This window comes from Lissotriton vulgaris, chromosome 9 (genome assembly GCF_964263255.1).
Source record: "Lissotriton vulgaris chromosome 9, aLisVul1.2, whole genome shotgun sequence".
Classification (NCBI taxonomy): domain Eukaryota; kingdom Metazoa; phylum Chordata; class Amphibia; order Caudata; family Salamandridae; genus Lissotriton; species Lissotriton vulgaris.
This window is the reverse complement of record NC_141697.1, coordinates 249,125,557-249,143,994: the sequence shown is the minus strand read 5'-3', so window position 1 is coordinate 249,143,994 and position 18,438 is coordinate 249,125,557. Positions and strand designations below refer to the sequence as shown.

At 40.9% G+C, this 18,438-nt stretch overlaps 1 protein-coding gene across 16 annotated transcripts in view; it reads left to right on the top strand.

Annotated features, from left to right (window-relative positions):
- KTN1 (kinectin 1) overlaps positions 1–18,438 on the top strand; it is a 467,921-nt gene that overhangs the window by 244,622 nt on the left and 204,861 nt on the right. For all 16 annotated transcript variants that reach the window (XM_086937462.1, XM_086937458.1, XM_086937457.1 and 13 more), the window contains exons 18-20: positions 11,943–11,977; positions 12,133–12,223; positions 17,754–17,822. In XM_086937462.1, the coding sequence (XP_086793588.1) occupies positions 11,943–11,977; positions 12,133–12,223; positions 17,754–17,822 (195 nt within the window). The remainder of the gene's footprint in view (positions 1–11,942; positions 11,978–12,132; positions 12,224–17,753; positions 17,823–18,438) is intronic.

Below are 18,438 nucleotides of genomic sequence, written 5' to 3'. Positions count from 1 at the left end.
TGTGCAATCGATTAGACAGCAATGATCAATGTGGCTTTGACTAAGACACTGAATATGTACCTATATTTTGTATATACTCCATGCAAAGTTGCACACTTTAAGATGTCCGCCACTGTTGCCTTGGATAGTCACATGAGGTGTATATTGTTTTCAAGGGCTAATCCCCGAAACGCGTCGCTTTTCCCTTGCTGAATCAATATTTCTGCAGCACCAGAGGTGTCCGAGTGGTTCCTATGTCAAAGGGAGCCTGGGAGTGAATATCTATCTATCTATCTATCTATCTATCTATCTATCTATCTATCTATCTATATATATCGATCTCTCTCTCTCTCTATATATATATCTTTAGCGTCTCTTACCTATACCCTTAAGTGCCCAACTAGCACAGTTCCTGTCATTTTTGCTGGTATCTTTTGGAAGTGGAATATTTCTGCATGCGTGAATCTCCAAAACACCTTCTACTAAATTATTTTTCTTAGTTAAAAAATGAAATAAAGAAAACATGACTACAAAAGACAACATTTTCTGTTCTTTTTTTTTTTGTTTTAGAAAATACAGCCAGTGTAGCTGCTCAGTCCTTAAGTATACTTAACTGAAAAGAGCAATGTTTTCACCGTTTTCAAAACTGAAAAACAAAAGAAAAAATGCAGCCTCTAACCAAAGATTTAAATAGAGTGCAAATTTTGCACTGCAGAATGATAGTATGTCCATCAGGCGAGTTGTGTTTTGTAAGGAAATATTCCATGGGAGGGAGGTGAAATTTGTATAGTTTTAGAGAGCACTCGTAATTGAGACCTGGAGTTGAAGATATCTAGCTTTTCCTTTTCTGTCATGGGATTCTCTGTGTTATGTATAAGCGCTAAAAGTATAAACAGTACTACGTATACTAATTATACTTAGTATCTAACTGAAAATAAATCTGAAAGTGGGAACCAAAATGTTAAAATGAAAAGAAAAAAAAATTAATGGGAAAACGTTCCGCAGTGAGGTTATCAGGAAAGGGAGGTATTAGTCTTGGTATCCCAATCAGTGGAGTAGTACTTAGCAAATGTATGAACTGAATTCCAAGTGGCCACCTTACAAATGTCCTTAGTATGGAGCATTTTTATCAAAGCAGAAGTGGCTCCCTTTTTCCAATTAAATGAGCCCTACTCTTGCCAGGAAATTTCATTTAGCTTTTTGTAGCGTGTTAGGAAATTAAACTACCTACCTGGTTACATATAGTTTTGTGGAAACAAAAGTTGTGCAGACGGCACCATAATTGACAAATAAATACTTTGAGTATTCTCTAAGGTTTGATGGGGAAGGATGATCAGAAAAGGTGGTTGGACATGACTATGCTTATCTTTCTATGTCTGCCATCTAAACTTCTTAAAAGAGTGGGAATCCTAATGGTACGTCACACATAGGTCATGCTTGAGAAAACACAGCTACCTCTCAAAAATGGTATCTCTTCCAAATGAACATCAAAAGTCGTTGAGGGAAATCCATATTCATCTGAGTTTTCAGTTGTAACTAGTCTGAAAATATTTGTTATGTGGTATTCTTCTCAATGGGTTGAAAAAACAAACTGCTAATTTACTCAGCGGGGCAGGATGATGGGCCAGTGCAGTCTGTGGACATCTTAAAGGCGTAGTGCCAGTTTTACATTCAGCTTACAGCCTGTGCTAGAGTCTACATTTTTTCAGTTTAAAAAATTCTAAAAACAGGTATGTTTTCAGTCAAAAGTACTTTTACTGATTTTACTTATTGGCTGTATGTTTTAAAACTACAAAAAAGACATATTTTGCTTCTTAAATTCATGTTCTGTATACTACATGATCCCACACCTTTGCATAGCTGTTTTGTTGTTTATGGATTCAAGCTTCTCTGAGTAGCTTGTTCGCTAATGGTATCTCTCGAGATACCTGTAAGTAGCTGTCCTGTGTGCAACCCATCCTACTAAATTTAGAAGCTTTTCCTTGGTTGTTAATAAAGGTATACCTATATTGAGAGTATTATTTGAGAAACAAATGTGTTTATTTTTAGAACTCCGCTATTTCGCGACAAAAGGCTACATTTTCACAATGTTTAAAGCTGATATTTGAGTGATAAATCATGTGACGTTTAGGAGACTTTTTACAAATGGTATAACCTAGGTGCCAGAGGAATTGCAGCTGTGGTTGTTATATATTACCGATTTAGAGGCATTCCGTATTTAAAAGGCTGTTTTTACATTGCTGCTGGCAACCAAGCTGGACCACTGGTAATAATCTTGCAAATGTTGTCCACTAATGTAATCTTGTCCGATGTGGTCACTATTACTTCACTTATACTATTAGTGTCTCTGGAAGATCTTTATTGAGTATCTCCTAATACAGAAAAAGTTGGATACCCCTGATATTAGAGACAGTACCCAGAATAGTGAACTGTGATTAAAGCTAAATAGCTTTTTCTTTGTGAACATTTATCTCGGTAAATAAATCCGGAAATGATCCACTAGCCAATAATAACTTTACGCTTTTTTATTTACGGCGATAGATAGCAAAGATTATTATGAGATCAGAATTTATAAGAGGTGCAGTAGGCCTATGAAGGTTCAACAGTACCATCATATTGGTTGGTACTCGCAGGGCCACCCAGTGGGTCAGCCTTCAGGGAAGATGTACTGTAGATACGGTTTGGCATGTCCACCATGGACCAGGCCAGCCTGCATAAAGAATAGCCACCATCTTCTGCAGGATGTTCATGGGGTCCAAATAGATCTTAACGTTCGCTCATCAATAAAATACAAATGAAAATCACAATCAGTTTCCACATGTCCCGCACCTAGTAAATGCATAACACCACAATTAATAGGGCTAAACTGACTTTTCACTGGAAGAACCAGTTGGTGTCTCACTAGATGGAGAGGTAATAAGGTTTGCACTTCTGAACAGGAAATCAGTCTAACCATATTCCCTTGATTGAGGGAGATGTTGCTACCCTCGATCACCATGGGGTACACTTTGGGTATCTGCAAGTCGTCAGAACACTTTTGATGAACAGGAAGGCGATAGGAACAGTTGGTTTGCAAGATTATGTAGTTCACTGGAGGAAAAACAAAAGCCTAGTCAAAAAATGCAGGGCAGTATGGCAATGCTTTTCCATGTACAGAACAAAAGTACATTCTCAAAAGCTTATATACAGCCTTTTTGTGTCGAAATAATTTGTAACTTATCAGCAAGTATCTTTGCTGTCCTCTTTATTTTCAGATGTTTAATCTAATAGCTTATTTTTTGTCACATTGGCATTCTTGGAAAACTGGAGTTGGTCCCTTTTGATCAAACCTAATACTTTTTTCATTTTCACTGATTTCAAACTTAGGGGCCCATTAGGATGGCGGGCGGATCACCCCGCCAGGCTGGCGGTAGCCACCACCGGCCTGGCGGGGCGATCCACCCACCATCCTTGCCGGAATGACCCCCGCGAAATTAGTATGGCTGGGGGTCCGCGGCGGATGGAAAGACTGTCCGCCACAGTCTTTCCGTCTGCTGGTTTTCCGCCCTGGTCGCCTTGCGACCGGGGCAGAAAAGGGATAATATGGTGGCGGTGTCTATCAGATACCACCAGCCATATTACCATGGGCATTTTCCAATGCCTTTCCGAAAGGCATGCAGAGTCCACTTTGGGGGACAGTTGCAGGCACTCAAGGACTCCGGGGAGGCGGGGGTGCACATGGGGGGTACCTATGGTACCCCCCCTGCATTTCAACCGCGCGGTGCCTGTCACGTTGTGCTTTGAAATGCACCACATGTATTTTTGACATTGCGGCGGGCGGTGCATTCAGCACCGCCCGCCGCAATGTTAAAAATTCAGGATGCGCCCGCCACTGTGGCAGGCGCATCCTAATTCCCCCCACGGGACCCCCGCCCTTACGGCAGACGGTCCCGTTATCCGATAGGATGGCGGGCGGACAAAGTCCGCCCGTCAACCTAATGACCCCCTCAGTATTTTGATGACCTAATAAAAATAATCTGTTTTTGTTAATGGATGGAGGAAATGTTTCAAACTCTCCCATAATTTTGGAGTTCTACTTAATTTGTATTGAGACATGGAGATTGTGGTGTGGGCTTTTTTGGCCTACACAGTATTTTAGTGTAAATGGCTCCCTGCTAAAATGCTATATAAGCGCCCTCCTATATTGTGAGATGAACAAAAAGTCTAGTCTAATCACACTTTTAGTTGCGATAATAAAAAGTAGTTTATCTCTGAACTTGTTTCTTCTCCCTATTCTTAAGATGTGGTTGAAATAGGCTTTAATGCTCCTAATTAGGGTTTACTGTTTCCTTTTTAGTTGACACTCTCGTATGCAGAGCATGAAACAAATGTTATCTTAATGCTAATTTTCTCCAGCATTGCATCTTTTATAGACTCGTGTACTTAAATCATTCTCCATGGTTTCGCTGGGAGACCTATGGAAACATTAAATCCACAGTAATGCCAAATTTGCTTAGAAATGCATTAAAATAACTTGCGTTATAAACAACCCAAATTTCAACTTGTGAGGTGAGGGCACACTTATCTCCACTTCCTCAGAGGCCACCATACCTCTTGATTTTGAATCCCAAAATGTGGGTGGAAGTGAGTCCCTGTTTAAATCTCTGCTCAGAAACTTATTTTGTCACATCTTTCAGCTTCTGCTTAACTTATACAGTATATTTCGACCTAGAACAATTCCTCTTGCAAACCTGCTGTTCTTGAATGACAATTTACTTAAATTTTCTTTTTTTCCTGTCAGAATGGCCAAATCCAAGAGTGCCTCTATTAGATACTGGGCTTCTTGTGGCAAGAAAACCATTTATGCTGATGATCTAGCAGTGATTCCATGTGCTATCTGCCATAGACATCAGAACAAAGATTGCAAGATGTGAACAATTGTGAGGATCGACTGCTCTGATGCCTCCATGTGAGGAGTCTCCCTACTCTCCTCTGCTCCCCCATACCTAAGATAGATACCCTTGAAACAACACCGGAAGGTAGACAGCTGAATGGACGAGATCTGAAGCCTCCAGAAAGTCTTACAAGCAGTCTCTTGTGAAGAAAGAGTTCCAAAGCCTCTTAAACGAAGGCACTGTGTACAGTCTCCAACGACCAGCACCTATGACACCATGGCATCGTCACCATCGACTGCTCAACCTCCTGTCCACTTCGAACTCAGAAGCCATTATCGACGACTGCGGTCAATGGCTTTCATAGTTGGTGCTTAACCATTGCTGGGTCCTCAGTTGACAACTAGCGCATCTACACCGCTGTTGATGACTTCAACCTCTAGACCCATGACCGCACCAACTGTAATGACAGGCACATTACTTAACGTCTTGTACATGACAGCACCTGGTAAGTATGCCAAGCCAGCTGTAAAACCATCTACTGCACCTTTGACGCCCCTGAAGCAGCGAGTAAGAGTTCACCTTGTCAGTAGAGAAATGTTTCGACACTGAAGTGGAAGTTGCCGGATTCATTTGGGGGAGCTACTAGCCCTATTAAACTCCATGTCAGATATAAAAAAAACAATACGGGCAGAGAGCACCTCAGGAACAGCAACCTTGAAAATATTATGAGGACGATGATGACTCCAGTGGAAATATGGACACCCTAACTATGACCTTTCATATGACGACTATTATGGAGAGCCATAATATGCAGCCAACCTTTTATGAGTCTGCTGACAAATGTAATCAGTGAGTTGCATCAGATGATGTCTGACACCACAACCTCTTTCTATGTGACCAAGACCATGTGCCACACCTATGCCACAATCCCTACCAGCACCTCGAGTAGACACAGTTCCTATGCCTTCACCTTGTTGTATCACCTCCACAGGATACTTGCACACAGGATGATGATCAAAGCTACAAGAAAACACTCCGGATCAGTCTGATGTGTGAGATGATTACGCCTGCATATTCCCTGCCAAATGACATTGGTGGTTTCCACTGGCTGATGGATAGAGCCTCCAATAGATATCAGTTGCAAGTTACAGAGACTGTCTGATTTTTGCATAATTTCAGAAGTCCTCCAAGCAAGTTCAATAAATGTGATTACCTTTATAGACTTTACTAGCAGGCCGTCCCGACCTTGTCCGGGAGCAACAGGCTTCCCTGACCCCCGCCCGCCCCGACATTGTCCAGCAGCCCGGGCCCCCGCCCGGCCCCTGCCGGCCCGACCCCCGCCTGCCCCGACATGGGTCCCCTTACCTCAGCCGCCGCTCCTCCCGCCTGTCCGCTGCTGATATACTGCTTTAAATATGTCTGTTCTTCTTGGCAGAGATGTACAGCTGACCAATCCGTTCTACAGAGTGTACATTGGCTTGGAATGCTTACATCATAGATAATCTTTTTGGCCTAGAGGTGTGTTAATGATTGCTGTTTCACCATAAAAACACAGGATCATTCTCTTTTCTCCTGCAGCCCGGGCCCCCGCCCAGCCCGTCCCCCGCCTGCCCTGACATGGGTCCCCTTACCTCAACTGCCACTCCTCCCGCCTGTCAGCTGCTTGCACCGCCGCTGGCCTGTTCGCTGCTCCTCACGTCACCGCTCCTCCCCCGCGCCATGCCCGCTGCACCCTTACCTCAGCCGCCGCTCCTCCAGCCTGTCCGCTGCTCGCACCGCCGCTGGCCTGTCCGCTGCTCCTCACGTCACCGCTCCTCCGCCGCGCCATGTCCGCCGCTCCTGGACGCCGCTCCTCCCCGCGCTCCTGACGTGAGCACGCACGTCGCGGCCGGCGCTACTTCGGAGGGACTACTTTTTTTTTACTGTAAATTTTTTAAATAACATTTTTATTTTAAATTTATATAGCCTATAACCATCTACACACCCTGACGATTCCAACGGTGTATCGGGTGTGTGGATTGGCGCTGTGGTTCCCGAGTTTACCCGCCTCAAAGGCTGAAAGTTCTTCCTTTATTATAGTAGTAAAGATTTGACAGTAACGATTGAAGATACTGCCATGGTGCCCTATCATAGTGATTTGTCTGATCACAAAACAAAACTTAAAGCTCATGATAATACTCCTGCATGCCTGATAGGTTAACCTTTGCAGACTCATTAGTGATGTAGATACACCGCACTGCTCATGGAATACTACCTTGCAATGCACAGAGCTTCCAGAGCACTGTCGCTGCTAGTGTCCATACATCAACACCCTTGACATTGTGGAGCGATGGGCAGAAATTACCTTGGACATTTTTGTTTGGAGGCTGGTCCATTATGAACATACCCTCAGTTATTTCTAAAAAAAAAAAAAAAAATCCAACTACCCCACCCCTGAAGACTTCCCAAAACATCTGTGGTCCTTGCAAGAAGAGATTCTCTTCATGATGACTAAGGGGGAGTTGAAGCATGTCCCAAAATCCTAGTGAAATACGTTTGTTTTTCCTCCAGATTTTTTCTTAGTCTGAACTTTTTGGAGAATGGTGTTACATTTTGGACCTTCGGCAAGTGGGCAAATACATCTGTAGATCTGCAGGATGCATATTATAATCTGATATACCACAAGCACCACAAATACCTGTGTGCATTTTAGAATTTATGTGCCGCTGTCAGTTCTAAGTGCTACCATCAGTCTCAAAGTGGCATCAAGGTTTTTATTCAAAGTTGTACGGTCACTGCAGCGGCGTTAATCTGGCGAATATGGCACCAATTCTTCTCTTACTTGGACAACTGGCTAATAAAAGGCAAGTCTTTTACAGGTTACTAAGTCAGCTACAAAAGCCTTTCTGAATCTATTCCAAGCTGTTGGCCTCACGCCCAACATAACCAACTCTCAAATGACGACATCCTAATGCATTCAATTCTTAGGAGGTATTTTAGAAATAGCTGTAGGTTAAGTTCTCCTTTCAAAGGAAAGGATTCTGAAGTTACAATCCTTGGTGTTTTGGATTCAAAACTGAAGACAAGTATTGTTTACACTTTAAAATCCCTTCCTGAGATTGTTTTCAGGCATTCCGTTGATTGCTCACTATAGGCTAAAGCATGAAGGACTGGAGGCCCAGTGGCTTCTGGTGTCAGAATCTTTTGAGGATCAAATTCTAATCATGGCCAGACTCAAGGCAGTGCTGCAAGTTACCTTCCAACATGATGGTGGACTTATCCTTCCAGTCAGAGCCAACTCATTTTATCAACAAACTTCTACTACTTTAGATGGTTGGGGAGCTCGCCTACCAAAACTGGAAACCAGCCAAAGGTCATTGGTTGGAGACAGATAGACAACTTCACTTAAATGTTCTTCATCTCAAAGCTGTCCGACGAAGTTTTTAATCTTTCTGTCCAATGTTGGGCAACTCGTCAGTGCTGATCAGTACAGATAATACACTGCTATGTTTTACATGCTAACACTGACAGGGCGAGCCCCCAGCTTTGTAAGAAGAGCCTCAACATCTTTGAAATTAAGCCATCATTCATTACTTTCTCCACCAGAAAAATATTTGGCAGAAGGCAACAATCCATGAGTGGATGAATTCAGCAGGACTGAAGACTTACCTCCCAAATGGGAGCTGAGCCAACATCTGGTAATAAGAATCTTTCGTCAGTTGGGGCAGCTAGCATTGGATTTGTTTGCAACACATCAGAATAAGATATGCTGTTATTTCTCAAGTGAAGTTGATAGGAGAGGAGCTCTCAATGTCATTGACTAAACCTATTTGTCAACAGTGCTAAATGATTCCCGTGGCACGGAATGCTCTTGCCAGTATTTGCTCACCAATCTTCTCCATCCACAGGAAGATTCTAGCATTCGCCTTGGCAGCCATCAGGATCTTCTCTGCAAGGAGTATGGCCATATTATTAATCACAGTCCGGGATCGCTCAAATTAGCAATGTGAATCCTAAATACATGGAATTCCCCAATATAGATACCCTTTCAGACTGCTGTGAGATTCTACATCAAGCCAGAGCCCCCTAAGTTGTAAACGGTTACCAAGTGGGAGAAGTACCGCATTTGATGCCGATCCAAAGGTTTGCACCCTCTAACTTCAGAGTTCCATCAAGTATTCCCGAACATGTTGCCGCTGGCCAAATATGGAGGAAAATGTTCTGTTAGAACAGGTCCTCAAATACGCAGCATTGATACCATTTCCTTATTGTTCTTGACAATAGCCAGGAAAGTAAAGGAAGTGCAAGCATTCACTATTAATGAGCCATTTTTGTGATTCCAAAACAGGAGGATAATTCTATGAACAAATCAAAAATACATCCCAAAGGTAACAACTGACTTCATCTAAATGAATCTGGCGTTCTTAAGTCTTTCTTCCGAAATGTTTTGACAGTGGTTCAGAGAACTCTTCATTTTTTGGACATTTGACAATGTTTAAAATGGCATATTGACCAAACCAAGACATTCAAGAGGTTGGACTAATTGTTTGTGGCCTTTGGCCTCTTACAGAAAAGGCAGTGTAATTTTGAGCAGAGAGTAGCAAGGTGGATAGCCTTGGCTATGCAATTCTAACTGAAGTCATCTATTTTCAGCTCATTACACCAGAAGTGCATTCTAAACACTTTGGATGCTGGAGTTCCACTAGCTGATATCAGTAGAGTCACAACATGAGCTAGTCATCACACATTTGTGAAACCTCACCTCCTAGACAAGAAAGCAGCTAGAGATTCAGCTGTGGGCCAGGTGGTCCTCCGTAATCTGTTTTACTAAGGTAAACCTCTTCCTGCTTCCAACTTCTGTTAAGTTCAATCAATGTTCTTAATGTCAGTGTTCCATAATTTTGCTCTTGATATGCATACTGAACATTGAACACTGCTGGCTATTCTGAGCCAAGCATGTGAATCTATGAAATACCCAGTGCTGGAGAAAACACAAGTTACTTACTCTTAGCTGCAGTTTCCCAGCGTTATGTTTCATATATAATCATGCAACTATCCATCCTACCCAGTCCAAGGCTGCTAAGTTATCCTTGCACACTTTTACTTTGAAATTCTAAGGCATGGGAACCTCATGGGGGAGTGGAGATCAGTGTGCATCATCTCACTGGTTGAACTTTGGCTCATTTATAAAGAGTTGAAGGGGTTACTAAAGAATTATTTTAGCATATTTCAAAGGCAATTAGGCCTTACTGCTACTAAAATGTTCTCCAGTATTGAATCTTCCATGGATTCACATGCTTGAATCTTCGCCGTTGTCAAGGCAGGAGTCCTAAGGTAATTAGAATTAGCAGTGAAAATCAAAAGCACTAGACCGTAAAGTCAAACCCCATGTGATGGGGTACCCAAAATGATGTAGATTGGTATACAATCTCATGGGGTTTGACTATGGACCTCCTGGCTAGACAGTGGGGAGCAGGGATTCAAGCATGAATGCATTCTTGAAAGATACTAATGCAGGAGAACCGCAGGTTTAGATAAGTACGCTGTTTTAATCAATCAATTTATTTGTTTCAGCTTATAAGCCGCTAACAAATATATGAAAACAATCCAAACAATTAAGCAATTGTTTAACCACCAAGTACATTCCTGGAAGTAAATAAAAGCTTTAAAACTTGTATCTCGTTAGTTTTCAGGCAGACAAAATATAAGATGCAACCAGAAGAAATACAATTTGTAGGTCACTCCTTAGGCACAGGTTCAAAGCCACTTAATTGGATTGTTTTTTAAATGTCCAAAATATAGCATAGAATCTGTTTCCTGGGTGACGGAGATTTGAAACAGAGCAGCATAAAATGAATTATTGTTTATCGCCTACCTAGTTCACAGTTGCAGTATTTCAAACGGGTTGTAGTGATGGACCATTTTTATACATGAGATAAAACCTGTAGAGTCTCGAAGTCAACATTTTATATAAAAACTTCTTTTTAACTCTGGTGCTATCTGGTCTACATAAAATTCATAAGCAGTGGAGGATTTGACTTTGAAATACGATGGCATCAATTTCCCCTTACTAGTTGTTTTGAGTAACTTGTTTCTTCCAAGTTACTGTGCTACTCACCTGCAAAATGATTGGGTCCAGCCATGGAGTGTGAGACGTGTTGTGCTCACGAGTGTCCTTAAAAGTAGCATGCTCAAGCAGAGAAGGGAGGTGGAGCTCAAATCAATGCTTAAATCCACATATTTATATACTGTTGAACACACATGCAGGAGACTGGGGAAATGCTCAAGCCAGAATAATAGGTACTGGCTATAGTAAACACAAACCCAGAGATAGGAGGCAAGAAATCTGTGATTAAAGATAATTGGTGAAGGCCATATTCCTGGGCTTCCAAATTCCAACAAGAGTAAATCATAGATCCTTGGGTCAAGGATGGTGAGAATTACAGTTCTTAATTAGTAACAAAAGCATACAAGAGCAACATTACCTTGGTTATGCACACAGTGTAAGTAGTATCTGAAAATTTGGGCTCTTAGTAAATCCGGAAGAATTCTGAAAAATTCAGTAGCAGTGTTGATGTTTCTCCATGCACAGGCAGGTCCAGATGCCAATCGTTGCCAATGTAAAATCCTTATAGGAAGAAAGAAGTCCTTCAGACTAGGTTTAATTAGGAAGATTATTTAATGTAATAGAAAAACTCCAGCCACAGCAGAGCAGATTGAGTCAACTCCGCAACCGCCATCACAGCTTCTCTTCAACCATAAACATTCTATATGGAACATACCACCTTCAAGTGATGTAGGTTCAAGTATAGGTCAAACCCCATCGTTGCTACCCCTCATCTATTGCTATGAGACTCATTTGTCCTTCCCTTATGTGTGATATTAATTAAGCCTTTCTCTGAGAAAGGATGGGGAAATGGGGATATTGAAATCCTTAAAAGACCTCCTTACAGTATGTTTTTGTCTATGTATTTGAAAATCAATAAAAGAAATTTGGGGGAAGTATAGGACAAACCGTTGATGCAGAGAAAAAATACAAGCATCACAATGTATTGTGTAATATTTGTTTTGTACTGTATTTTACTACATTTATGTCTTATTATTTTTTAGGGTAATCAAGATTTGATTGAACAGATGGAGAGAAGGTAACAGTGCCATAATCTTATTATAGCAGTTTTTAAGCTTATGCTGGAGATGGGAAAGATCATATACAGTGACTTACTGCAGTTTTTGATTAATGCAGTGTGTGGTTTTTACACTAGGAATATCATTTAAGTGATTTTACTATTTATAATTTTAGTATACAAGATAAAGATGAAAAATTGAAAACTGTTGAAGAGCTACTTGAAGCTGGTCTTATACAAGTGGCAAATAAAGAGCATGAATTGAAGGTATTTTTAATACTTTTTGCAACATTGTTTTCCTGTTTGAAATATGGAAGTATGAATCTTAATACATAATAGGCCAGTTTGCCATGGGTTTATAAAAGCAGTTATCAAAACAATTACACAATTAAAATGCTCTCTGACTCTGGAAGTATTTATGGACTACCAAAACGTAGCTGCGGGGTGTACATTAGTACATTCCAATTTTGATTGATCGCAAATCTTTGTTTATATAGGTATCATTCCAGTGGCCTGCAATGATTTTAACCTGATAGCTGAGAAAGATGTGCCTTGATGTCCTTCTAAAGCTTTAGGTGAATGTTGAGGTATTTAGCGTTCATCATTCATTAACTATACCATGAATCTCTTTACATGTCCTGCCATTCATGTCTTGTGCCAGAGCGGTTATATACTATTTAAGGCTAATAATGTGATTACTATATTATACTCTGAATATACTCACCAAAGCAAGGAAACATAATATTGTGTTGTGCCTTATCCTTAAGGCAGGTATCGAAACCCTACGCTGAAAATTATCAGGGTGTGGACTTAGGCACAGTAGTGTGTGCAGTCCCATTGCTCCCCCCCACCCCCCATCTCCCAAAAAAAAACATGCAGGGCAAGATCTTTGGCCATGTGCAGCGTACTGCTGATGTAGGGCTTCTCCTCTTTCTATGCCCTGCAAGCAATCCTTCAAGCCCCAGAGCCCGCTGGACTTTATAGTGCACGCTTTGGTGCAGGGAGCTATTTGTGACCCTGTGTTTGGGCTCTGGGTGCAGGACTCTAATAGTGATGTGATATGCAGAGTCACCAGTAATGCCATTTCTGATGCCAGAAAAAGCTATAGAAAATAAAGCACCTGCAATTTCTTTCCATATCCGTGGATATATTAATCCTAGTTGGAAAGGTCTACTACCCCATGCAACTGCAATAATGTACACAAAATACCTGTTTGCTAAATACCAAGTTGGTTTAGGCAGTTTGATAAAGGTCATTCCTTGTGAAAAGATAATTTTGAGAAACTTCAAATTTGTAAAAGAATTGGAAAAGATCACACCCTCTTTCAACTCTTAGATCCAGATGTTAAAGTTACAAAATGAGTGCAAATACTTCTAACAATTTAATAAGAAATTAGCAAGTGCTATACCCAGTGGGTTCTCAGCACATGGCATGAACATTGTCTATACCCTTCTTTTACTTCATCCATCCACAGAACCCCACTCATTAGGTGGCTATGACTGTAGGGGGTTTAGGTACACATCCCCTTAGACAGGTTAAGCAACCTAATAACTTTGACCACCCTGATGCTCTCCCAAACTTAAATGTGCATCTAAATCTCCATCTGAATCGGGTGTCATGAGAAAAAGGTGTCTCAGCCAATCTATACTTTTGTCATGTAACCTTTGGCCTGTCAACTGGTCAACAAGCCGTACTGTGAATATGTATAGTGATATGTTCCTAATTTGAATGTTTCTAATCTACTGTACATATTCACCCATTGCACAGAAGGTTTCAGGGTGACAGAACACCTTTCTTGCCAAATGTTTTTTTATTTTTTTATTCTACTCAGTACTGTGCTCTTAAAAAATTCTTATGTACATTTGAAAGTAAACCACAAGTTTTGGCGACGTACTATCATCCTATAGCTTTTGTACCCCTTCACCAGCCTGCAAGAATGTTTCCAAGCTCAACCTGGGGTGGGCAAATGTTTTTTTTTAGGTACATTTTGTTCAAATTCATCAAATGGGGTTACATTATAGTAGTCCAATCCATAATTTCTTAGTGTTATCAATGGAAAGTTAAGAGTCACTGTTCGCAACTCTGTAGTTAAGACCAATTGGTGGCTAAAACCACTGTGTTTTTGGGGCTACGTGACTTATTTCCCTGGAAAATTATTCATTTTTATCTGCTAATAATTTTGTTCTCCGTTGTCAGTTCTAGACAAAATATTCCAAAAATTAATTATTTATTTTTGTCAATCCTTCGAAGTTTTATTTAAGGGTGGCCACGGTTGGGGATAAAGGAATCCCAAAATGTAACGTTGTCATTTTTATTCCTATAAACACTTTCATTCGAAATTAAAGTACATATCTATCCCAAGCTTGTTCATTCCCTTCTCATATTTTACAGGGTTAAATCTGCTCAGTAGTTTTTCAGACGTGTGAAAAAAGAAATTAGGGAAAAAAATGAATGGAGATCTAGATGAGAACGCTCCCAATGTTTATGGACCATGGGATTAAAATCTGAACTAAAAATGTTTGTTTGTGAAGAGCTGATAATTCGAGTCCATTCAACACTTTTTGTGGTCTGCAGTCCTCTGAAAAGTTTGTGAATCGTATCCTGGAAAAATTGCTATGAACTATATTGGCATATGGTGAGCCAGCTCACACTCATTGGTAGTCTAGCTTTGGTCTTGGCTAATTTGTGTATACTGGTCAAGGAAAGAGGAAGTAATTGGGATCCCAAAGCTGCATTTTCCTCTGAAACTTTTATAGGGTATTGCTGGAAATTGAGGGCATAAAGATGCCTGCCGTAAATCTAAGTGCACGAGTTGCCCGTTAGGGTACTAGTCAAATGATGTGGCAGAAAATCACACACTGTGGTTATTTCCAAGTGGTTTCTAGCAGGTGAACATAACACATGGCTGGAGTCTGTGCCGTGTGCCCTCGAGGCAGGTGGAGTGTGTAAAGGGAGAGTGGGCAGAACATGACCTGTGTCCAGGCAACACTTGGGAAAGAGTGACTGTTCACTAGCCGTGGCTGAATACAGCACCCTGTACCCAGTGGGACCTGTGCTGCTTTGGACCTTTGAACAGGGCTACTCGGCCACAGCATGACTAAAAGTTAAGGTTATCCAATAAATACTAACTTAATGAGTGAGTATCACACTGAGGTTTATTTACAAACATGTTCAGTCATAGACACATGCTTGTGACTAAATGTATCTTATTTTTTAAGCCTACTAGAAATTTACAAAGTGACTCCTGGCAGACGAACACCCATTTACGGGTCATGTGATATTCGCCATCCATGTGGAGATGTCTGTAGCTGTAAATCAGTCAGCGTGTGCTTAATGGGCATTCCAACGCATTGTTTGCCTTGAAACTATGGAAATGTCCATATACTTACACGTTTGTGGTCATTCCCAAACTCTGATCCATCCTGTTGCCAGCCTGGAGAGGGTAAAACATTTACTCCAGCACAGGGATGGTGTAAATTCTGTTCCAGGGTGGGAAAGGCAATGGATCATCCTTGGTTTTGCTGGGATTGCAGTGGAAGGAATTTCACCACAGAGGAAGATTTAGCACTGGAACAGGATTCTGCTGGAAACATAACTTTCTCAGGATTAGTGCAAGAAACGTGTTCCTGTTGCAGCTTTCCAGGTGTAATCACAGGATACATTTTTTTAATTCTAAAACGCATGTAAAGTATGTTAAGGCAGAGATTTCTGCTCATATGAGTTAATGCAGAAGGGAAAAGAAGAATAAAACCCCTAGAAAGGCAAAAGTCTCTTAAAAATCGATTCCGGTTTGCTTGATTATACAGCATGCAGGAAGGAAAAGAGAGAAACAAAGCAGGAAGAAAATAACATACAGCAGAGAGAATATGAGGAGAAACTCACATCACAACCAGAGAACAAGTAGTGGGTCACAATGGAGATGGTACAGGGAGTGAAACCTAGATAAGGGATCGTAAAGGCGGAGAGTTGGGTAAGCAGGAGTAACAAAAATCCAAATTAGATCTCCCCTGTAAAGAAACAGTAGACATCATAGATATTGGGTCATCCAGGAGTTACTCGATGACCGAGCATACAAATAAACATAAAGTTGATGAGACTGGAGAGTCTCTTGGGGTGTATCAGACATCCCAAACAACTTGCTTTCTTTCACAGTAGCTATGCTTGTATAGGAAGATCAATGAATAATTGGTGGTGTAAAAAAGCGTTTTATGCTAATATTGTACTAGTAATAACTGAAATTACAGAATTTTCCAGGCTAGGGTTTGTCAGGCAATGCTACAACTCTTTTCACTCTTACATTCACTATCCGTGATCTCACAGAAGTAAAGGTCTGATTAACACTAAGCTTTCTGGTGTCCTTGCCATAGTGTTTCATGTATCTTTCAGCTCTACATACTAAATTCCACATCTAATGCGGGGTGTTGAACTCTGCAAGAATTTCTGAAGGTCTTCCTTGATCCCACTAGACTCCCAACAAACGCAAATTGTCATATCAATTATATTTATTGTTTGCATGCAATTAAGCATACCTCAGCAGCCCTGTGCACTACCTCAAATTAGGCCAGCCTTGTGCTCCCATTGAAGATGAAGTGGCTGTGGGAGTTCTGTAACTGCCAAAAGGCACTATATGGTATTTACTGTGTCTGTTAAGAGGATATGCAGTGGCTGTGACAGGATTGTCTGTGCACAGCTCAGTGAAGAGCTTTCCTGCATCTTAATGCTGGAGTAGTCTCCAGCCTTAGGGATACATAGGCTGTTCTTGGAGAAACTAACATCCTCCTGGTCACTCATATGGTTGTCCAATACATGTTTGCATAGCTTACCGTAACAAACTTGAGAGAGTTTTAAGTTTTGATGGTATTTGTAATGATCCTTTTTTTGTCAAAGGGCACACGGGGATATATGGGAATGTTAGTGCAGCATTTCTCAACCAGTGTACCACTGATCGTTCTGAGACTGTACTTGACAAGTTTGAGTTTCTCCCTTCCTCCCTGATGCCTTGTGACATATCGATCTTCACTGTGTGAAGCACCTCAACACTTGAGAGAACTAAGCTTTAACAAATAACAATAAATACATGGTATTAATATATTTGTATAGTGAAAACCCAATCAAGTGTCTGTAGAGGGCTGTACAGGGTTAAAAGCAAAGTTAAGTTAGCGTGTGATTGGAGTGGTAGCTGGTTTCTAAGAGCAAGAATGAACTGATACTGCACCATGAGGTGGTGTTATAAGAGAGGTGCTCACTTTGTAGGTCGATCACCTCTGCTCCTTCCATGACTGAATTTACGTATTGGGTCAGATATGCATAGTTAGATAATGTGAAATAACAACCATCTCAAACGTCTTGCTCCTCTAAAGTAGAGGCTGTATATCGCATACTGGATAGTTAACTGGAGCCAAAGGCATATGTAGGCAGACCTCTTGCCTGTTTCAGTCTTGCTGAACAGGAACCATTGAGTCCACAGGGATGGAAGACAAATGTGCAAAATAGTGCTCGCTCAAGAAGAACAGCAAGATGGACGAACAAATGAGAAATTCCAAACATCTTTTATTGACAGTCTGCCCTCTCCTCCACTCATCGCCATTTCCTGCCTGCTTCATCGTTGTACATTTCTTTCAATTCTTCCTTCCTTCATTCTCACACCTGCTAACCATCTTGTCTTCCTGTCCAGAAATTAATTATTTCTACTAAATAGGTGAAATGCCAGTGTAGGTTCCAAATAATTCTTTAGATTTTCCCTCTGCCGTTTGTGCCATGTCTTTAATTTTTTATCATGTCTACTTTCCTGTTATAGGCAATGAGGAGAGAATACTCTGCTATGCAAAGAGAAATCGAAAATATGCATGCTCAGCAGACTGATCAGGTAATTCTTTTGGCATAAAGGAATATTGAAATCTGAAGCGGATTGTTGTATTATTTTGTAGTGACTATTGATCACCTTTGTTTTTTTTACATAAATAGGTTTAAATGCCCTCTAAAGAGACATGAAGAGACTTTTGTATCATCCTAGTGGGCAGTAGGCCTTCTAAGAGACCTGGACTGCTCTAACCACTACTATGCTACATTCCCTATGGCTTTTTATGTACTCTTCTCATTTTAGATTGCCCCTAGTTTATATCGGGGAAACATGGAAACTTGATTTGAATATAGTCTTTGCAATATAGTGAAGACTGTATCCAATCAAGAAGAATGTTTATTAATTTGGCAGCAACAGGTGCTGGGTTTTCCTGGAAAATGATGGAAGCAGTTCACTCTACCTTATGCTACTCCTACTCCGCTTGAATGGTACAGAATATTTTTAAAACAATATTGTTTAGACAGTTATGTGGAAATGTTCCTGCCCTCTGGTGTGTCCATCTGGGTTTATATTCTAAATATGTATCATACTCCATCTTTCAACTCGGTCATGCCATTATAGTCTAGTTAGGCCCCTTATATTTTTTTTAACTTTTTCGGAACACCTCTTCCAGTGTACATCA